This window comes from Barbus barbus (genome assembly GCF_936440315.1).
Source record: "Barbus barbus genome assembly, chromosome: 33".
Taxonomy (NCBI): domain Eukaryota; kingdom Metazoa; phylum Chordata; class Actinopteri; order Cypriniformes; family Cyprinidae; genus Barbus; species Barbus barbus.
The window spans coordinates 4,253,870-4,275,449 of record NC_136761.1 but is presented as its reverse complement, the minus strand read 5'-3'; the positions used below and the strand labels follow the sequence as shown (position 1 = coordinate 4,275,449).

The following is a 21,580-nucleotide window of genomic DNA, read 5'->3' as shown; positions in this document are numbered from 1 at the left end:
CACAGGGAGGAAAATATATATTTAAATACTTTCTCTCGCAGTTATATCGTCGGGTAATTATACTGTATATAAAACGCGGGCATCAGGGAGCCGTTATTAATATGCGAGGCATTGAAACTGCTTTTGAACGATCCATCGATCGCGTTATAGTTTCACTTTCAAGAGACGCGATCACACAAACTATGTTTACATTATGGAGCAACAGTACTTACCACACATTTCACAAGATCAGATGCTTGTCAGTGGTGCTCAGGATCTGTAAGTCATTCGCCATCATCCTCATCTCTCCTTACTGAGAGTGAAATCTTATGTACTGTCACAGGCTACCGCTAGCAAGGAGCTAACCATGTCCTAACCATAGTGGCTCACGTTATTTGCTTTCTGTGCCTTTCTGAATACAGACACCAACCCATCCCTGCACTTCACACCCCCTGCACGGCCTGGAACATAACATTTATTTTGTTATTTTCGCTGTTGTCCGCGCTTGTTTATTTACAATACCTGCAGAGCTTCTGATGGTTCGGCCGGGTTAGAACAAGTGCGGGTTTATGCAAATGTTGGGGGCGTAGTGATCCCGACTGTTGCGTCACAGTCGGTGTTATGTTCTGATTCGCCTGTTTTTCAGTGGTCTTTTTTAATCACGAGATTTACATATGAAGGAGAAAACTATGGTGTTTGAGGCTCACTGTATGTCATTTCCATGTACAGAACTGTTATTATTTAAATATGCCAGGGTAAAGACTGTTTTTCATTCTATGGCACCTTTAAGAAAATGTAAGTGATGCTTCTCCGTTGAAAAGTCATTGTCATGGGGGTTGCCATGTCATTCTAGGGTGCTACATTTTACCTAAGTTTCTATGATAGTCTGCAGGGTCAGTTTTGTGCCACACTTTAATACCCAGGGGTTTTTACACATCTCTAACCTTTGATATGAGTAATACTAGTAGTGATGAATGGTCTCTGCATGGCTAAAAACTGAAAAAACATCCCTGTCAGAAAGATGGATATGTTCAAAAATGTCTTTACATTAATGTATGTGTCAACAGGCTCTTTATCATTACGTTATAACAGTAGAACAGCTTATCAAGGATACAAACATCTAATGTTGTATAAACAACGCCATCCACATCACAGTGATGTCATTAGTTATAGATGCACAGTATTTATTTCAGAAGCCTCAAGTACGACAGCTGTCCTGTCCTTTGAATGCTATTTTAATACCCTTTAAAGCAACTCCAAACTGGCCTGTAGGGCTTCGTGTCATCTCGCCTGCACAAGGTTAACAACACCCTGAAAGCTGTCACCAGAGCACAGGGGCCCTCTCGCCACCCTCAATACCACGACTGAGGTGCCCTTGAGCAAGGCACCGAACCCCCAACTGCTCCCCGGGCGCTGCAGCATAAAATGGCTGCCCACTGCTCCGGGTGTATGTTCACGGTGTGTGTGTGTTCACTGCTGTGTGTGTGTGCACTTTGGATGGGTTAAATGCAGAGCACGAATTCCGAGTATGGGTCACCATACTTGGCTGAATGTCACTTCACTTAAGGGAGGTGGGCCATACCACTCTCCATGGGAAAGAGACATTGCAGGGTATTTTTGGGCTAAAGCGCCCATTTGAATGTTGTTTGTTGACCTTGGGTCTCAGGCGTGAGGGATTTATAACTGGTAGTCTTGCTATCTTGTGTTTAATTTAAGTGTTGTGAAAAATCAAATTTTACTGATGGCTGACACAGTTCATATAACATTCACTGAAGCAGAGTGTGAGACATAACATGATTTACTGGCAGTTAATGTCTTATCTCAGTTTTTTTACAGCTAGGTTTCTCTTTATACAGGTGAAGTGTGTCTAGTTTTTTAATGTTAAAATTTCTTCTTAGTGGGTATAAAAAGTGCACGCCCCTGTTAAAAGTAAAGCTTTTTAAGATGTAAAAAGTGAATTTAATTAAAATTATTTAAGATCTTTTCTACCTGTAATTTAATTTTAAAACCAAGAAAAGGCATGTAAGAAACCAATAGATCCTTTTTATCTTTCATCTTTCAGCACAATAATACTCTCAAACACAAATCTAAATAAATAAAGGAATGGCTTCAGAAGAAGAAGAGAGTTTTTGAAAGTCCCAGTCTGAGGCCAGACCTAAATTCAATTTAAAAAAAAAAAATTAAATACTTGAACAGGCTGTAAACGGGAGATCTCCCAGCAATATGTTCAATCTGGAGCTCTTTCGCATCAATAAATGTAGAATAAGGTCTGACATGCAGCGCCATCGCAAGGGCTGGGCCAAGTGTGCAACCGCACTGGCCTCACGGCAAAATAAAGTGACAGCTGACTTGATGAATGTAAAGCCAATTAGATTTAAGGTTCATGTTTTTGTCCTTCGAAAGACTAATAGCTCAAAGTTAACGCTAATAGTGTGATTATGTGTATCATGAAGCTGTAATATTCTGCTTGTTAAAAAAAATGTGTTGCGCAGTAGTACTTAATCACTGTCGGGCAGAAACCTAGTAGCAAAAAAACTTGTGTTCAAAACCGCTACTTATCAGGAAATAGAAAAAAAAAAAAAAAACGGTTTACTGGAGCTATGTGGCGTCCAGTTTTTATTTTTTTGTCATTTAGCCAAAATGGCTTGATTTTAAAGACCAAGTTCTACGCACAGTCTATTTAAGACCAATTAGTACTTACAATGACTGACGACAAATGCTCAAGATGCTCAAACTAAAATAGAACCTTATAGAGAGAGAGAGAGAGATTATTGAGTAAAGAAAATGCTGCACATATTTCTTTATTTACCCTTGCATAGCAAACAAGCAGACAGACCAAAATGTGTTCAGCACTTCATTTAAGATAGAGTTAGGTCAAGGTCTTTTTAATACTTTTCATTGGTTAAATATTTGCAAAGCCCACAGAAAAATGGGTAACACTTTACAATAAGGTGTCATTTGTTAACATTAGTTAATGTACTAACTAACATGAACAAACAATGAACAATACATGCATTACAGTATTTATTCATCTTTGTTAACGTTAGTTAATAAAAATACAATCATTCATTGTTAGTTCATGTTAGCTCACAGTGCATTAACTAATGTTAACCAACACAAATTGTGATTTTAATAATGCATTAGTAAATGCTTAAATTAGCATTAACTAAGATTAATAAATGATGTAGAAGTATTGTTCATTCTTAGTTCATGTTAACTAATGAACCTTATTGTAAAGTGTTACCGAAAAATGTAAAGGGTGACCAACAGTAATGAATTATTAAATAAATAAATAAATAAATAAAGGAGCAGTGTGTGTGACCATGTTTCTTACGCATTCATGTCATTGGGCACATCAAGTTAAGGGAGGTTTACCCTTTTAAAGCTTTTACTGCATTTTAAACTCTAATTTTGGACTCTGAAATGGGTCAAACTAGGGATGCACGATATTGGAATTCTGCCGATATTCGATATGCCGATTTTTCCCAACTCATTTTGGCCGATATCGATGTCGATACCGATATATTTCCTTTTGTTTGGAAACAACACCAAGTCTCTCCTGTGCAGAAATTATAAGCAAAATATTATTAATTTTGGTTAGTTTTTAACAAGAACTTATTTATTAGAATTAAAAAAATAATAATAAAGGTTTTTTAACAGTACATTGAAGCTTTGAAAATAAATATAAATCAACTATATCAAATCGCTGCATTTTTCCCCCCAGAAAGATGCAGTGTTAACCCTAATATTTTATTTTAAGATTTAACATTTGTAGATGGTCTAAAACAAAAGAGTTGTAAAAATTCTGAAAATCTTTTAGAGCTCATGATTTGTTTAAAAAATAAAACGTTACACATTAATGAATAAATCAGTATATAGAAAATTATTTAATTTACAAGTGTCATGTTTGTGATTTTTTTTTTTCATGTAAGCTATAGCTTCTGACCATTAAATCAAAACATACTTATTTTGTTACATCAATTACTGCTTTATTTAATCAGAAACACAGTCTAAATGTTATTTGTGTAGGCTATTTTACTTTTAATTTAATTAGAAGTAGGCCAACTGCGCCCCTACTATTAAAACTACTTACCGAACGGGCATTAGGACCTGGGGGAGGCTGTCACTGCTGCCCCTGCTTGTGCTATAAATGTTTACTCTATCCCACACCGAACGCATCATTCTGTACATGCCTTCACACATTAAATGCAGCGATCCAAAACAGTCAATCTATTGATCATTCAGACAAAACTTTGCTTCAAGAATGAGCCACATTGCTGACGTGATCTAATCGCTAGCACACCCTGAGCACATGCGAGTTAACCCCTTCCCCTTATCGGCAAGACATATCGGCATAATTTTGCATGTCAGGCTGATGCCGATATTTACATTTAAAGTCATTGTCGGCCGATTTCGATATCAGTCCGATAATATCGTGCATCCCTAGGTCAAACCAAAAATATTACCTTAGAAGTTCAAGAAAATATGCTAGAAACTTTCAGGTTAAGTCTGAAATGGATGTGTAGGCTACCATTCAGTTGAATGATAACGTTTACCGTCTGTTTATGTGTCCATTAGATGCGCATGAAAGTTGTGTTCCTTCCTAAAACGACCCCCTCCCCCTCTTTGCAGAGGGCCTCACAACCCACTTGCGACAGCCCTGCTGACGTGATTAATTTTTTTACATTCCAGAAAGCTCCTTTACCAAGGGTGTGTAGACTGGCTTGATTTCCTACCTGTTTGTCCAAACAATGACACATAGAATAAAACAATTCACCTTAGCAACCTCCCACAACATCTTGGCTTTTGCAGAGGCAATCTGTCTGTCTAGTGTAGGTATACTGATTTTTGCAGATTTGTACTTGCTCACTTAACTGAGCACAACAGTAAATACAACCCAATCCCATTTTGCAAAACTTCACAAATGTACTTATACAGTACATACAATTCACTGCAGTTTCCAGCTGAAATGAACACTAGATGCAGCAAAACACCAATAATTTTTATTCCTGTTCACACAAACTATGAATACAGGGGCAGATTATCAATTTATAATGTGTGGTTCCTTGCACAATGCTATGTTATGTCCTCAAAACACTTTCACCATAGTGCATGCTAATAAAAATAATAATACCTTTTGACATTTGCATCACATAATCAACTCCTTTTGTATATTTGTATATCCTTTTGTATATTTTTTTTATGTAGTAAGCATGCTCGGTAGCCCACCTGGTACAGCAGTGCACTTGCAATGTGGAGTACTCGTCCTCTTATTTTCAAACGTGATGAAGCATTAACCTTTCAGCGCCACTCACTAGACATCTAATTTCATGAAATGCCGCAATACTTTTAACAACCTTCGTAATAAAACATTGACAGATTTCACATTCATCTGTTTCTGATAAAACTAAACATGCTATTAGCACCACTCACTGACATTTTGAAAGGGTTGCGCAACATTCAAGAAGCAGCGTAATACCTTTTAGCCGAAATTTCACCATAGGCACATTTTTCCAATGAGCCTGGGTTGGTAAAATAAGTCAGAAATCTTTGCCATTGATTATAATGTTTTATCTGATCGCTATTATGCAGATATAGTTTTATAGATTGCTTTTTATTAACATTTACAGTGCTACTTGATTTGAAACAGACAACTACAATACAAATATAAGACCTATTAGTAAAACAAGCCTCCTGGAGAGGGGAACACAATAGCTGTAGTGACCAACAATAGGACTGTGCATGTCAGCGTTACTGTTTTGGCGGTTTCCAAGGCACATCACTATCACATGACGCGCTGAAACAGCTGCAGCATGTGCAGCAGTGGAAGTCTGAAGATAGCTTGCTTGTTTTCTTGTGATTAAATCTGCTTATTTTGGCACTCTCTTGAAGTGTTCCTCCCTAACACAAAAGTGTTGTGAAGGGGACTTTTTCAAACACAAAAAAAGCAGAGGAAGGATCTATTCAGATACAGCACTCTGTTTTCCCCATTTCAGAACCTTGCTTCCAAGTCATGCTAGTCACGTAGATATTGCTCTGTTCAGAAGGACAATTCAACACCAACACCAACTTTCACTGTGAAATGACCAAAATCATAAATATTCATATCACATGGGGTGTCTCTCTTTCTCTGTGTGTGTGTGTGTATATATACAGGTCCTTCTCAAAAAATTAGCATATTGTGATAAAGTTCATTATTTTCTGTAATGTACTGATAAACATTAGACTTTCATATATTTTAGATTCATTACAACACAACTGAAGTAGTTCAAGCCTTTTATTGTTTTAATATTGATGATTTTGGCATACAGCTCATGAAAACCCAAAATTCCTATCTCAAAAAATTAGCATATCATGAAAAGGTTCTCTAAACGAGCTATTAACCTAATCATCTGAATCAACTAATTAACTCTAAACACCTGCAAAAGATTCCTGAGGCTTTTAAAAACTCCTAGCCTGGTTCATTACTCAAAACCGCAATCATGGGTAAGACTGCCGACCTGACTGCTGTCCAGAAGGCCATCATTGACACCCTCAAGCAAGAGGGTAAGACACAGAAAGAAATTTCTGAACGAATAGGCTGTTCCCAGAGTGCTGTATCAAGGCACCTCAGTGGGAAGTCTGTGGGAAGGAAAAAGTGTGGCAGAAAACGCAGCACAACGAGAAGAGGTGACCGGACCCTGAGGAAGATTGTGGAGAAGGACCGATTCCAGACCTTGGGGGACCTGCGGAAGCAGTGGACTGAGTCTGGAGTAGAAACATCCAGAGCCACCGTGTACAGGCGTGTGCAGGAAATGGGCTACAGGTGTCGCATTCCCCAGGTCAAGCCACTTTTGAACCAGAAACAGCGGCAGAAGCGCCTGACCTGGGCTACAGAGAAGCAGCACTGGACTGTTGCTCAGTGGATGAAAGCAAATTTTGCATGTCATTCGGAAATCAAGGTGCCAGAGTCTGGAGGAAGACTGGGGAGAGGGAAATGCCAAAATGCCTGAAGTCCAGTGTCAAGTACCCACAGTCAGTGATGCTGGTGTTGGTCCACTGTGTTTTATCAAGGGCAGGGTCAATGCAGCTAGCTATCAGGAGATTTTGGAGCACTTCATGCTTCCATCTGCTGAAAAGCTTTATGGAGATGAAGATTTCATTTTTCAGCACGACCTGGCACCTGCTCACAGTGCCAAAACCACTGGTAAATGGTTTACTGACCATGGTATTACTGTGCTCAATTGGCCTGCCAACTCTCCTGACCTGAACCCCATAGAGAATCTGTGGGATATTGTGAAGAGAAAGTTGAGAGACGCAAGACCCAACACTCTGGATGAGCTTAAGGCCGCTATCGAAGCATCCTGGGCCTCCATAACACCTCAGCAGTGCCACAGGCTGATTGCCTCCATGCCACGCCGCATTGAAGCAGTCATTTCTGCAAAAGGATTCCCGACCAAGTATTGAGTGCATAACTGAACATAATTATTTGAAGGTTGACTTTTTTTTGTATTAAAAAGACTTTTCTTTTATTGGTCGGATGAAATATGCTAATTTTTTGAGATAGGAATTTTGGGTTTTCATGAGCTGTATGCCAAAATCATCAATATTAAAACAATAAAAGGCTTGAACTACTTCAGTTGTGTTGTAATGAATCTAAAATATATGAAAGTCTAATGTTTATCAGTACATTACAGAAAATAATGAACTTTATCACAATATGCTAATTTTTTGAGAAGGACCTGTATGTACATACACACACACACACACTGCCCTCCATATGTATTGGGACAGTAATGACAAACTTGCTTTGTTTGCGGTGTAGTCAAGACATGAATATGACGCAAAACTACAGATTGTCAGATTTTATTATTAGCTGTTTCAACACATAAATGTTTTACCAAATATAAAGGACAGCACTTTTAGAATGCATCCCACTATTTGAAGTGAGCATAAGATTATTTACTATTATTTAGTTAGACATCATAGACAACACCAAACTCTTGGTCTTATCCTTTGAAATGCCTTTCCCAGCCTTTAATGCAGCCAATTCCAACTGTTGCTTGTTTTGGGGCGTTTCTGCCTGTAGTCTCCTCTGACACTACCTCCACCATGCTTTACAGATAAGGTTGTATGCTTAGGATCATTTGCAGTTCCCTTTTTTCTCCACACTTATGCTTTCCCATCACTTAGATAAAGGTTAATCTATGTCTCCTCTGTCCATAAAACTCAGTTCCACAACTCTTCTGGCTCACCTTTATGCTTTTTTGCAAACTGCAATCTTGCCTTTCTATTTTTGGTGCTGCTCAGAGGTTTGCATCTTGCTGTGTAGCATCTGTAATTCTGTGCCAAAGTTTCCTGCGGACAGTAGATTGTCAGAGCATCATCCCAGCATTCTGGAGGTTGTTGGTGGTTTTACACATATTTTAGCATTAATTTTTCCATTTCACAGCTTTTATGATTTGTCTGTCATCAACTGCTCTTGTTTTTCTCAGCCGATGAGGTTATTGTTGGTTGCTGATGTTGCTGGTGGTTTCCAAACTCTTGATTTCTCCATGCCCTTTGCTTTTGCTATAGCTCTGATTGACTTCCTCTTTTCTTCTACCATCCAAATTGCTTACTTTTCTCTCAGTCAGCTCCCTCATCTTCATCCTGTGTGTGTGTGTGTGTGTGTGTGTGTGTGTGTCATCATCGAATGCAATACTCAGAATGCAGAAGCAATGGATATAACTGATACGAGACATTCCCTGCTTTTAATATCTGAACAATTAATGCAACAGGACACAGCTGATCACTTAGAAAGACCTGTGAGGCAACTGCTGCAATACTTATGCTCAAATCAGATAGGGGGATTAAACTATAGAAGTGCTGATCTTCTTATTCTTAGCTGGTATATGTGTTGAATCACCCAATAATAAAATGTGACATTCTGTAGTTTTAATCATATTTACAGATTTCTTGACTCCACAGCAAACAGACCAATTTTGTCTTTACTGTCCCAATATTTATCAGTATATATATATATATATATATATATATATATATATATATACACACACACACTCTTTTGGACAGCTGGCCAGTGCATCACAGACTTTTGTTGGCAAAATTACCAAAATCATAACTATTCATGTCACAGTGATGGTGTGTGTGTGTGTATACAGATGGCCAGTCCATCACAGATGTTGTTTATATATATTGTAACATCTGTACATCCTCGTTACATCCCTTAGTAACATTCTTCCATATCTTGGCTTGTTTTGATATGTTCCTCACAGACATAAATAACATAAAGCAGTCCAGTTGCAGTAACATGAAATAGCAGCATTTCTACCAGGTGATAAATTTCTACTATCATACTGCCAAGCCCAATGTATTACAACACATGTAAGTGAAATATAGAGAATTAAAAAAAAAAAAAAAAAAAAAAGTACCATAGGGAGACTACATCAACAGGTATGAATGTGAATCCACCCACTGAGAAACAGCAACACAATTTTCCCCAACAAAACTGCAAAGATGAATGGCTGACTAGGTGTTAATAGCAGGTCACAGATACTTTAGCATTACATAATAGTTTCCCCAGCAGACTGGTAAAATGATGAAGGGAAATGAGCCTTTGGTTTCTCTTCTACCCAGGCCCAACATCCGTGCATACATGCCCTTTTTCCCTTCTTCCCTTCAGCTTTTCACTGCAAACCATGACATCGGTTTCATCCTTGTGTGGGAAAAAAAATCTGGGCCCTCGCTTCTGAAAGGGACACTGATACAAGCCAAGTGCTGTGTACAGGGGCTATTTTAAGAAGCTGTAAATATGGGAACTTCCTCTGTGTAAGGGTATCTCATATTCCAAATGATCGTTTTACATTATTAACAACAAGCTTCAAGCACAGTAAGCCGCGCTGCCATATGCTTGACTTTGTACTCACTAACTGGGACAAACCAGTTGCCCTGAATGATATTAAACTGAACATATAATTATGTTAATGCTATGATTGTTTTCTCGCACCGTTTTAGATGAGGATTGTGAGGACAGTTAAAAGTCAGTTAATGTCAACATAAATTTGACCCTATTTACTTTAATACATGTTTGAGACAGGCACTCCAAGAATGCGGACAGTCCCAAGCTCTTCACTGGAAACTATACATATATACACACACACGCTAAGTGGACCATTTCAAAAGGTCAAACATTGACCGTTTGAAATCATGTTAATGTAATATACTGTAGGTTGCAACAATAATAGCAACTGACAACAGATGTGTAAAAAAGAGCTACTATTGAATGGATTCAGATGGTCTTGAGGGTAAACTTGATCTTTAGTCTGTACGTCCTAGTCCCGGTCAATATGGCCTTATTAACAGAAATTATACCAACATTTAGGTCTGTCTCTATTCTGGTAAGGATCACCCACTTGTTTCACCAGAAATCTAATCCATTTCTCATGGATAAAAATCCCACCCATCCCATCCATAATTAAAACAGGCTGCATGTGTCATTTCATGTTCATTTTAAAGACAAGTTTAAATGCAATAATCTTTGACATTTAACTGACATTGAAACTTGGTCCTTTACTGTATAGCCACTGAATTAAGGTATTTTCTCTATATGTTTGTACATGCATACCTTTTTTTCAATAGCTATTCGACTACCTTTATTTACCGAGGTTTGTATCATCCTAAAATTGATTAACTGTTGATTTCAAACAGGCGTTCCTACTCCACTTCATGTCATACATCATCACAAATCTACTGTCTTCACTCCCACAATTTGCATCCCTTTGCATTTACATGAAGTTTCAAAATGACGTACTCAACTTTGTTGCACTAATGATGCTTGAAGTCACCAACCCTTTTGTTTGTTTTGCCCATGCAAATCGCTGTCAGTGTGAACTGAACTGTTTACAGCAACTTTCTTGTTTTGAACTGAAAAGAAATTTTCAGAAATTTGTAAAAAAAAAAAAAAAAAAAAAATTATTTCAAAGCCATGCTGAAAAGACCAGCATAATGGGTTAAATTTCTGTCAAGTCAGTAGTGCATGCAGGCAGGCACCTGACTTTTTAGTCTATAAATATAGATTATTATATGCTGCTAGCTGTCACTGCGTCGTTTCCTCTTTATGCGCATGTTTGTGTTGTCTACAACCAATGTCTGGTCTTTATCACTCACTGTATGACACTTTCATGACCCCTGCTCTAGGATGTGTTAATCCTCACTAAACTTTGTGCCTGTTTGCCTGGCTATCATAGAATAGCTGCTACAAACCAGGGCCAATAAAGGATAGCTGGCCTATCTCTTGGATTATTTGTTTGATTTGTTTATTTGAAGAATTAATATATATATCCTCCCTTAAATTATATTCTCTCCCTCTAAGGTATACAATAAATCTGATACTCTTTAAACATTTTTATTTTACAACACGCTTTTTGTTTTTTGCATTTGGCTGACTGGCCTGTGACTCAGTGGATGATGGAATGCAGACAAACTACTCATCTGACTTGAAGCCAAGCGCCTTAAACAATGTATGTATGTTCAAAGAGTTGTTACTCAGTTAAACAAATGAGAAACACACATAAAAACACATGTTAGAGCCCTGCATCTGTGGTTGTCAGCAGGAAAACTCTTTAAATGATGACTACTTAGAAAACTAAGTAAACATGAAATTATTTAATAAAGGCTACAATAGAGCTGCATTTGTTGTCACTCATTCAGATCACTAAAAAGATGTATAATGAAAATGTTTTAAATGAACAAAACAACACCATTTGTCTACTTTTATTTGAAACTGTTAATTGTTGCTATTAAATAAATAACATTATGTTATTATTGTTCTCATTACATTATATCCAACAAATAAAAAAATGAAAAAAATAGTTCATTATTCAGTTAGATATTAGCTGCCATCTGCTGGTACGATTATGCCATTAAGTGCAAACTGCCCTCTAATGGTTGTGTATAAGTAAGCTAAAAGAGCCACCAGGCCACCACCTTCACCATCTGAAGTTATTAGACAATTTATACTTAATTTCTGAGACTCTTTATTGAAAGACTTAATTCACATTTAATTTTATATAATGTTAGTCAGACCAAATGTTTCTCAGAGTCCTTATTTCTGTACTAGAAATAATTGCTCCCTCCCTACTGTTCTCATCAAGGTCCTGGGAAAGCCACAACCTTGCCAACTCTGCATAGCTCAGAAGCCACTGGCCACCCCTCTCTCATCGTGGGAGTTGCATTTCCTGTTTGACTCTGAAAATTACTGGCAAAGTGTCTTTTCTCATGGTATTTTCCAAAAATGTTGGCCTAATAAATGACAACCCAACAATATTATGAAGTATTATAACAGAATGACAGCATTATATTCTACAAATTAATAATTTGAAAGAGGTTATATATTAAAAAATAATGTCACAATTCTGCAGTAAAAACAAAGACCACTTTTGTAGTCCTTGACGTTGTAGATTTATAGTAAAGAATTATATAATTTCATAACTGAGTAATATCACGTATGCACAGTTGCAAATGTGATGTTTTTGTATACATCAAGAAGTTATGAATAAATACATCTTTCCAAAATAATTTTCCAACAACAAAAAATTAGAATCAACCCAAATTTTCAATGCACAAAGCATGTTTGTTTAAATCTGTTAACAAAAAATGGGAAGTGGTGTGTGGCCAAGTGGTGTTTGTGCTCTGCATTTAACCCATCCAATTAGTTACACACAGTAGTGAACATACACCGGGAGCAGTGGACAGCCATTACTGCGGTGCCCGGGGAGCAGTTGGGGGTTCAGTGCCTTGCTCAAGGGTCTCACCTCAGTCGTGGTATTGAGGATGGAGAGAGTGTTGGTTATTCACTCCCCCACCTACAATCCCTGCCGGACCTGAGACTCGAACCCACGACCTTCGGGTTACACTCTCTATCCATTAGGCCACGACTGCCTTGACAGTTAACATAGTTTGAGTGATTGATTCAATTACTCACTCATTAAGACAATCATTTGTCACCAACCACTGGTGGGACACGGCTGGAATGATGCACTGACTAATCAGCAGCCAGGACCACAACGGTTTTGTTTTGTTTTTTATATTTGAAATGATAAAAGCATTACAAGTAATGTGAGTTACGCAATCAGATTACTTTTTCAAGTTACTAGTAAAGTAACATTACTTTTAAATTTACAAGAAAATATCTGAGTGACTTTTTCAAATAAGTTAATCTGTTTTCCCATTTATTCACTGACACCTCTCTTGTCCCCAGTTGGGGGAGAGATTGGGAGTGAGGGGCTTATTCATTTACACCCTGAGGCTTATTAATTTCACTTTTGGTGTGCAAGGGCCTTTACAGTTGCCAAAAAAAAACTTTGGGGTTTTGTTTCATTAAAAAGTAATAAGTAAGCCCAGCTCAGGTGACAAAAAGTAATTACTTTTAAAAGCAACTTTCCCCAACATTGCCAAGAGATGTAGGCTGTGTCTGAAATGAGTAGATAAGACACTTCAATTGATTAAGTATTTTGCAACCATTAAAAATTATGTTCTACATGATGTTCAATATGAATATAATCCAGACATACTACATTCGTCATGTTGCCATTATCACATGGCCAGGTCATCCGGGTACTTATTTATGAATACTGTCAATTTGGACATACTTTCACCTACTATATAGTAGGGAATTAGACATATTCAGATGCAGCCCATAGTGTTTAAATTTGTTAAGCTTTGTGGAACCGAAACGTTAGTGGATCTTTTTTTTTCTCTTCATTTTTAGGTAGGCTAGTGTGATAATGAACTACACCCGTGGTTCCTCTGCTAGGATACCTGTGAGGGGAACTGACGTCACTAAAAAGCATTTGTTTAAAATGCCACCGGTTTTTAGGTTTTGTGTCTAATGCTGTAGCATTTTGAACTGTTAAAATACTTTACCATACACTACATTGCAGGGCTCGACAGTGCGAGCATTTCACTCGCATTTGCGACTAAAAATAGATGTGTGCGAACTGGAAAATGTATTTAGGAGCACAAGTGCGAATACAAAACAAAATACAAAACAGCCTAACTTACAGTAGCCTATAACAAACGTATTAATTTATTCTGTTTATTTATGGAAAAATTGCGATGCAGCCTCATATGATTACTTTAGAACTTTAAAAAGGCAACGGTTTGATTTAAATGAGCACAGATGAGAAGAAAAGCGGAGCGAGTTAAAGTGAAGACGCGCTGAATGACGCACATTCGCCACTAGAGGGCGCTGCCGCTCCCGTTACCCCGGTAACCCAGTAAACAAATCAGCTGCGCTACTTTCCTAAAACTGTAAATAATGTTTCACACTCACAGTCATTTAGATATTTATATTCGCTTTAGTCTTCACAATAGCATCAAATAATTCTTACTTAAAGACTTAATGAGCTATTTATTTTCAAACATTGTTTCTAAGCTAAAACATGGCCCATCCACTGATCTATAATAGAGAACAGCGGGCCTATCTATATATCAACGACTGATTCGTTATTATTGTTCAGTAACACAAGCTCCATTAGTTAACATGAAAAAAACAATGACTGCATTTATTAATAATGCTATCTTAATTACAACTTTTAATAATACATTATAAAATCAAAAGTTGTCTTAATATAATTCAATGGAGCTAACATTAACTAACATAGTTGTATTATTTTATTAATCAACATTAACAAAGAATATTAACTACTGCAACAATTAGCTATTGCACATTTTTAGTTAATGTTAACCTGCTTTAAATAATGTTAACAAATGGGACCTTACTTATATTGTTCTTTCGTTCATTTGAACAATCTTTTGCACTCTAATCTTGAAACACTTGTTTACTTTATATTTTTATGTATTTTTTATAAAAGTCTTTTAGTAAATTATATTTAATAAAGTTATTTAACCTGTTAGGAGGACAACACATTTTTTCACTTAGAAATTATATATTGTGATTTAAAAACAAAAACATATACCGTGACAAAAGCTTCAATGATTATTGTGAAAATTTTATACCGACACAGTTTAATAGGATTATAACTAATTACATAATTAGCCTATTAAATAGTGTCTGAAGTAAAATTATTTAAAAACCTTGTGTACTTTCTGTATTCTGATAAATTAAATAATTGTGCTTGTAAATGTCTCTTTGTATCCCCTTATTAAGCTAAAACACCTAATTTGAAAAATTTGCATTGCGCCCCTAAATTTTTTTAATGCGCTCCTAAATTTTTTGACTTAGGAGCACATGTGCTCCTTGGGGAAAAGGTAAGCGTCAAGCCCTGCATTGCTAGTCTGGTCAGAAAATAAGCGAGACACCCACCTTGCAGACTGCTGCTTTGCCACTGAACTCTTGTCTTGGGAATTGTCCCTTGAGCGGAAAACACCGCGGAAGATCCGTTATTCCCCATCAAAACACTGCCGTTTAACAGGTTACCAATATAATGCAACGGAATCATTCCCAAAAGCCGTCACAGAGCTGTCTGATCTCGAGAGAGGCTGAGGTGGATACTGCGGAGGAAAACCGAAAAACCCGCCTAAATTCAGTTTGAAAGCTAAACACAGCTCACACGTGCATGTGTGTATCTGTCGCGAGCTGTCCAATCGCTGTGTCCGGCGCCTCGCGTGAACGCCCCAACGGTCCGGTGCTGACTAATCACCGCCACTCCCGTCGACGCTCCACCGGGGAAGCTGCCGCTGCCTTTACTATTTTATGTATTTTAATTGTAGGGATTGGTTCTTTCCAATAGTGTGCAGCTCATTTTAAACCACAAACAATTACAGAGCAATTAATTTTTTATATTGCCTATATAAGACCTCGTCAGTGTGCTTGTCGAGGGCTTTCTGCAGCATCATGCAGTCTCCTGAGATGACTTAGCCTGGTAAGAACGGGCTTGATAAATATGGCTGTATGTAATGGATTAAAAGCACCAAAGCTAAATTTGGCTGTGTGTAATGGTTTAATATTATATTTATGGAATTTAGCTCAGAACAAGAAGATGCATCTGTGAGGCCTAAATATTATAGTTTTGTAGTATAATTATAGTTGCGTTGTTTCAGCCCCTGCTGATGCATCCTGATCATCAGGGAGGTACTGGATGAATATTCTGACAGTCTTGTTCTCTGGTAAGAGTGAGCTTGACATTTTCTCCTTTTCTGATCAGTGGAGCGACTGAGTTCAAATGTCTCTGAAATTGAAATTGAGACTGTATGCATTTAACCAGTATTTCCTCTGATGGCCTGTAAGAGCTCGTTAGATCTGGCCATGATTTCACCTAGATTTTTGTATTTATTTTTTTGGTTTCATGTTCTTTGTATATGGGAGTGCTAAGTACAAATGCCCTCTTAATTCCACTTTATGTAATGTATTGTAATTATAAAGGTAGGAGGTGCACAAACGTTTTCCACTTTCTTGATTTCTGTGGAGTGTAAGATTAAATTTTGGTGCTACGTCCTTAATATTACATTTCCTTTTCTGTAAGTATTGATAAACATGTGAATAAAATGTATCTGTTTAGCAGATTTAAAAGGTAATTTTGAAGCAGTGCTACACTTTTCACATTGGTAAAACTATACACGTGACATCAGCAAACACACTGTAGTTATATATTAATTTTGGTTCGAAACTTTGTCCACCTGTTGTCATTAAATCATATTGTGTTCTTAAGGACAAGTTATATGGATGTATAAACAAAATTCTGCAACTTTAAATAAGATACTGTACATTTGTCAACAATAGTTGACAGTTATGTAAAAATAAATGTTTAAATCTTTAATGAATGGTCAGATAGCCTATGCTATAACAACATTTAATGTCTTAAGTAGCCTATATGGAACAAATAGATAAGTTATGTGTTAAATGCTGAAAGTATATATATATATTAGTTTATACTTCAGTTTAGTCCAAAACTCTAGATCAGAGGTCTTTAACCCTGCTCCTGGGGATCCACTCTCCTGCAAAGTTTATTTCCAACCGGCTTCAGCAAACCTGCCTGCAATTTTCAAGCAGTCTTGAAGAGCTTGATTGTCTGCTTCAGGTGTGTTTGATTAGGGTTGTAGCTAAACTCTTCAGGATAGCGGGTCCGCAGGAACAGGGTTGAAGACCTCTGCTCTAAATATAGTATGCAGCAAGATAAATTTAACTTATTAACGCCAGAGGGCGCGCTTTAAACACTTTTGGATCTTTAGGGTACATTTATACAAAAGTGTATTTTTTTTTTTTTTTATCTTAAAGTGCCATCATTAACAGTCATGCCCTGTCTGGATTTTCACGAAATGTATAGACCTTAGCCAAAACTGTGTCCTACAGATTTGTCATCTTAACCAGTTCAGGCGAAATGAAAAACGTAAGAAATGTAAAATAATTGTTCAATTTGATATATTACAGCAATACATTCAATACACATTGAGAATATAGTACACAAATGTCAGAATATTTTGTTCCAAACAATAGACTGTAAACTGGCCTCTTCCAGCACACATGGCACACATTTCTGTACTCTTCTGGCTTCTTACAAACACAGAAACTACGTGTAACCAGGCGAGCAGTTTCCAAGGGCTATAAATTCTGACCTTTAGAGTTATATATGAAGCGTTCATTTGCAAAAACTCTTTAACAATTCTCAAAAATCATGTTTTTTCATTGTGCATTCCAAATAAACTCAATGAAACTACAGTTAAAAAATAACTTTAAAAAACAGCTAACTAACACAAAAAAACATAACATAATAAAAAACATGATTTTTGAAAAAAACTGAGTTATCTGTTTTTGCAAATAAACTATTCATATGTTGTTATATGTACAATTAGAATTAAATATCAAGTATTGTTTTCAAGGAAGAAAGACCAGGGACGCGTCAAGTGATCACACGCGAGACTATGGGTGCTCCAGAGCGGGAACAAAATGTCAAAAGCAAAAGTATTTCATTGCAAAACAAAAAATCCACATCCAGGCACTCACGAAGCAAGCTAAGTACAAAAACTTTGTATTATTAGACAGGGCTACATATTGTGGCGGGAGGAGCCAACGACAGACACAGTGGGCGTGGCGTCAAGCCTCGGAGAGGTTTTTATTAAACAATATTTCAAAATAAAGTGTCCAAAGGGGGAAAAGTGTCCAAAATAAACAGGGATCTGGTGTCCTCGTTGTGCTGCGGGGCTCGTGAAGGAAGGCAGTGTTCAGGAGGGAAGGGTCCAGGTAAGGGGCGGAGTCCGGCGGCCGCACGCGCTCCCGTCTGGAGGTCCCGGGGCGCGGGTGACGGCGGCTTCTGTGGCGGCTTCGTCCAACTCCTTCATCCCCGGGTGCTCGACGGGATTCCACGGCCCGGCGTCCTTGCCCGACGGCCGTATCGCGGGTGCAGTGTCGGCCGGACTGCGGGTCCGGCCGCTCGCGTCTCTGGCGGCGGCAGGTAGTTCCCTCTACGCTCCCTTTCCTGGACCCACGAGGACACCAGCGTGCATGCACGGGGAAGAGACCGGTCTCCCGAGGAGAGGCGCGTTCGGCATTTAACGGCGGCGGTGATGAGGCTCTATTCACGTCAGGTGCGCCTCATCACACGCCGCCAGCCCTGCGTGTTCAGCGCCCCTCCTCTCTCACACACCCACTCCCGTCGGGAGCCTGGTGAAGGGCGGCGAATACGGGACGGGGTGGTGATGATGGACAGGGGGGAGGCAGCCGACTCGTCACAATATTAAAAAACACCAACGCATATCAGCCCAAGCAGGCCTTCGTCAGGGTGTTTTCAAGCTTTAAAGTCTTTCATAGGATCAGTTTTAAGATCTTGCTCACTCTATACTCATTTTAGACTGATTATTACCATAACAAAATTAATTCTCAAATCTCCTTTGAGCCATGACATGACATCAGAGCAGCTCCTCAAGCTGCTTTATTATGACACACACAGACAGATTAACAGCAGCATTAGACAGAGCTGGATAAAGATCACCTACAAACAAAATGAAAACAACACGTCATTTATACCATCTGTGATTTATACTCATCCTTTAAGGAACAGATGCAAAACATTTTGCAATAAGTGACCTTTGCTCAGTTCCACTCAGTGTTTGACAACAAACCCCTCTCTTTGTCACTGTGCTTGTTAACGAAATAAAACGCATTTATGCAAAGACAGATATACCATTTAATTCTGTGAGTTTATTTATATTTAGACTTTCATTTGAGAATAACTTGCTGCATCATGTATGTCTACAAATCAAAATAGGTTTTTTTTCCATTTTGTGAAGAAAATCTTACCAAACTGCTTGGGTGGATGCCAGGCAATGCTTTGTGGTTTTGTATCGTTGCTAGGGTGTTTTGGCTAGTTGTTTACTGGCCCAAGTCAAAAGAGCCCACTCTCTGATATTTTGATCCCTAGATATTGCTTGGCTCCCCTCCTTTCATGTAACTCTGTAAATTTTTTTGTCTATGTATTTATTTGTTTGCTTGTTATTAGCTTAATAGAAATACAATAACACATCTCTCCTCAACCTACTGCACAATTCCAAGACAAACCGTACAGGATGAGTTGCACTCTTTAAAGTTTAAGGGTTAAAGAATTGTTCATATCAGTAACCATGAGCAAGAGTAATTAGCAGACAGAAAGTGCTTTCTGTTTTTTGGTTTGTTTGTTTGTTTATGCTGATGAGACTAAATTTAATTTGACCTCTTGTCAGGGATGGGTGGTTGGAAGTGGCTTTCTCTACACCTTCCCCCAAAGACTAATGAACAACAACAAGCAGGCCTCCCTTTCTTCACAAGCACAAAAGATCAGTCTGGGCAATGAAGAGAGCATATGCCACTGAAATCATCTGGATATAATTGGTAAACATTTAACCGCAGTCCCCTATATGACCAAATCATAAGTTTATCAGCATCTTTATGCTGCATGCGTTTTAAACTGATTTTACAGACATTTGGTCACCTACAAGCTAAATTTGGCTGTGTGTAAAGGTTTAATATTATATTTATAGCATTATATATTTAGATCAGAACATGAAGATGCATCTGTGAAGCCTAAATATTATAGTTTTGTAGTATAATTATGGTTGTGTTGTTTCAGCCCCACCAAACGCTGGCATGATGTATCCTGATCATCAAGGAGAAGGTGCTGGATGAATATTGTGAATAACAGCAGAATCCAGTCTAACTTGTGATGCAGCCTGGAATTAAACCACACCATGCTGGTTCGTCTGGCCGGTCCTTGACTGAGTCTGGTTTCTCCCAAGCTTTCTGTCACCGATGGAGTTTGGGTTCCTTCACCTTTTAGCTTGCATAGTTTGGGACACTTCATATTTGGCAATATTACTGATTTGATTACACATACATTATTGGATTAGAACTGAGCTGGATGATGACTGTTTACTATTTTCCTCTTTTTAGAGCTGCTTTATAGCAGAATTGAATTTGTTTGCCTCACTGAAACATTATTTTCCTGTTTAACTCTGTAAAGCTGCTTTGACACAATCTGTATTGTTATAGAAATAAAGGTGACTTGACTTGACTTTCGTTTTGTTGTTTTTAAATAGGCCGTCTACATGGCGTGTCAAGTACTCCATGCAGTGTACTGCAGTGCAGAGTTAGTATCATTAGATAAAACTAAAGCCATAAAAACATTTTCATATATACAAAATGAAATAAACATTAACTGAAATAAAATAAAACATAAAAATATGTAAACCTATTTTATTTCAGCTAGTTGACAAGGCCACATTTCTCATTTTCGTTTAAGTTCTAGATGCCATGTGGCCTGGCTAATTTCCCTTCATTGGCTCTTATCAATTATGGCCTCCTAATAATCTCTATCTTCACCCTCTCTCCTCTTGGATGCTGCACAATTGTTGGTGAATGAGACCTCCTGATATGACTGTGCGCTTTGGGTGTAAACTAGTACATGAGAAAAGTGCTATATAAATGCTTCATTCATTCAAGTAAATAACTAAATCTAAATAAACTAGAACTTAAGAAAAACTAGACTGACTTATTTAAATAATGGGTTATTAAAATAATTATGGGAATTATGGGAAGTCGTGGCCTAATGGTTAGAGAGCTGGACTTGTAATCCAAAGGTTGCGGGTTCGAGTCTCGGGCCGGCAGGGATTGTAGGTGGGGGGAGTGAATGTCCAGCGCTCTCTCCACCCTCAATACCACGACTGAGGTGCCCTTGAGCAAGGCACCGAACCCCCAACTGCTCCCCGGGCGCCGCAGCATAAATGGCTGCCCACTGCTCCGGGTGTATGTTCACTGCTGTGTGTGTGTGTGTGTGTGTGTGTGTGTGTGTGTGTGTGTGTGTGTGTGTGTGTGTGTGTGTGTGTGTGTGTTCACTGCTGTGTGTGTGCACGTTGGATGGGTTAAATGCAGAGCACGAATTCCGAGTATGGGTCACCATACTTGGCTGAATGTCACTTCACTTCACTTAAAGCAAACGTGAATAATATCACAAAAACATGACAAAACTACTAAAACTTTAAAATTAAAACAAAAAAAAAAAACATTAAAATAAAATCTCATTCTATCAGTGTATAACAACTTGTATATATTGTTGTATATCATACATTCAGTTTTATGGCCTTGTATTAATTAGGACACTATACAAAATTATTTTACTTTTTTTGAGCAATG

General features: G+C 38.0%; 1 protein-coding gene and 1 long non-coding RNA gene across 2 annotated transcripts in view; one reads left to right on the top strand and one right to left on the bottom strand.

Annotated features, from left to right (window-relative positions):
* LOC306853039 (E3 ubiquitin-protein ligase NEURL1B-like) overlaps window positions 1-15,564 on the bottom strand; it is a 53,559-nt gene extending 37,995 nt beyond the window's left edge. Inside the window, exon 1 of the mRNA XM_079390201.1 lies at window positions 15,287-15,564. Coding sequence (XP_079246327.1) covers window positions 15,287-15,422 — 136 coding nt within the window. The 5' untranslated portion in view covers window positions 15,423-15,564. The remainder of the gene's footprint in view (window positions 1-15,286) is intronic.
* Window positions 15,565-15,602: 38 nt separating this feature from the next.
* Window positions 15,603-20,460, top strand: LOC306853040. Its single transcript, XR_013782696.1, has 3 exons — window positions 15,603-15,845; window positions 19,636-19,783; window positions 20,022-20,460. It is a non-coding gene; the product is annotated as an uncharacterized lncRNA (long non-coding RNA).
* The last annotated feature ends 1,120 nt before the right edge of the window (window positions 20,461-21,580 follow it).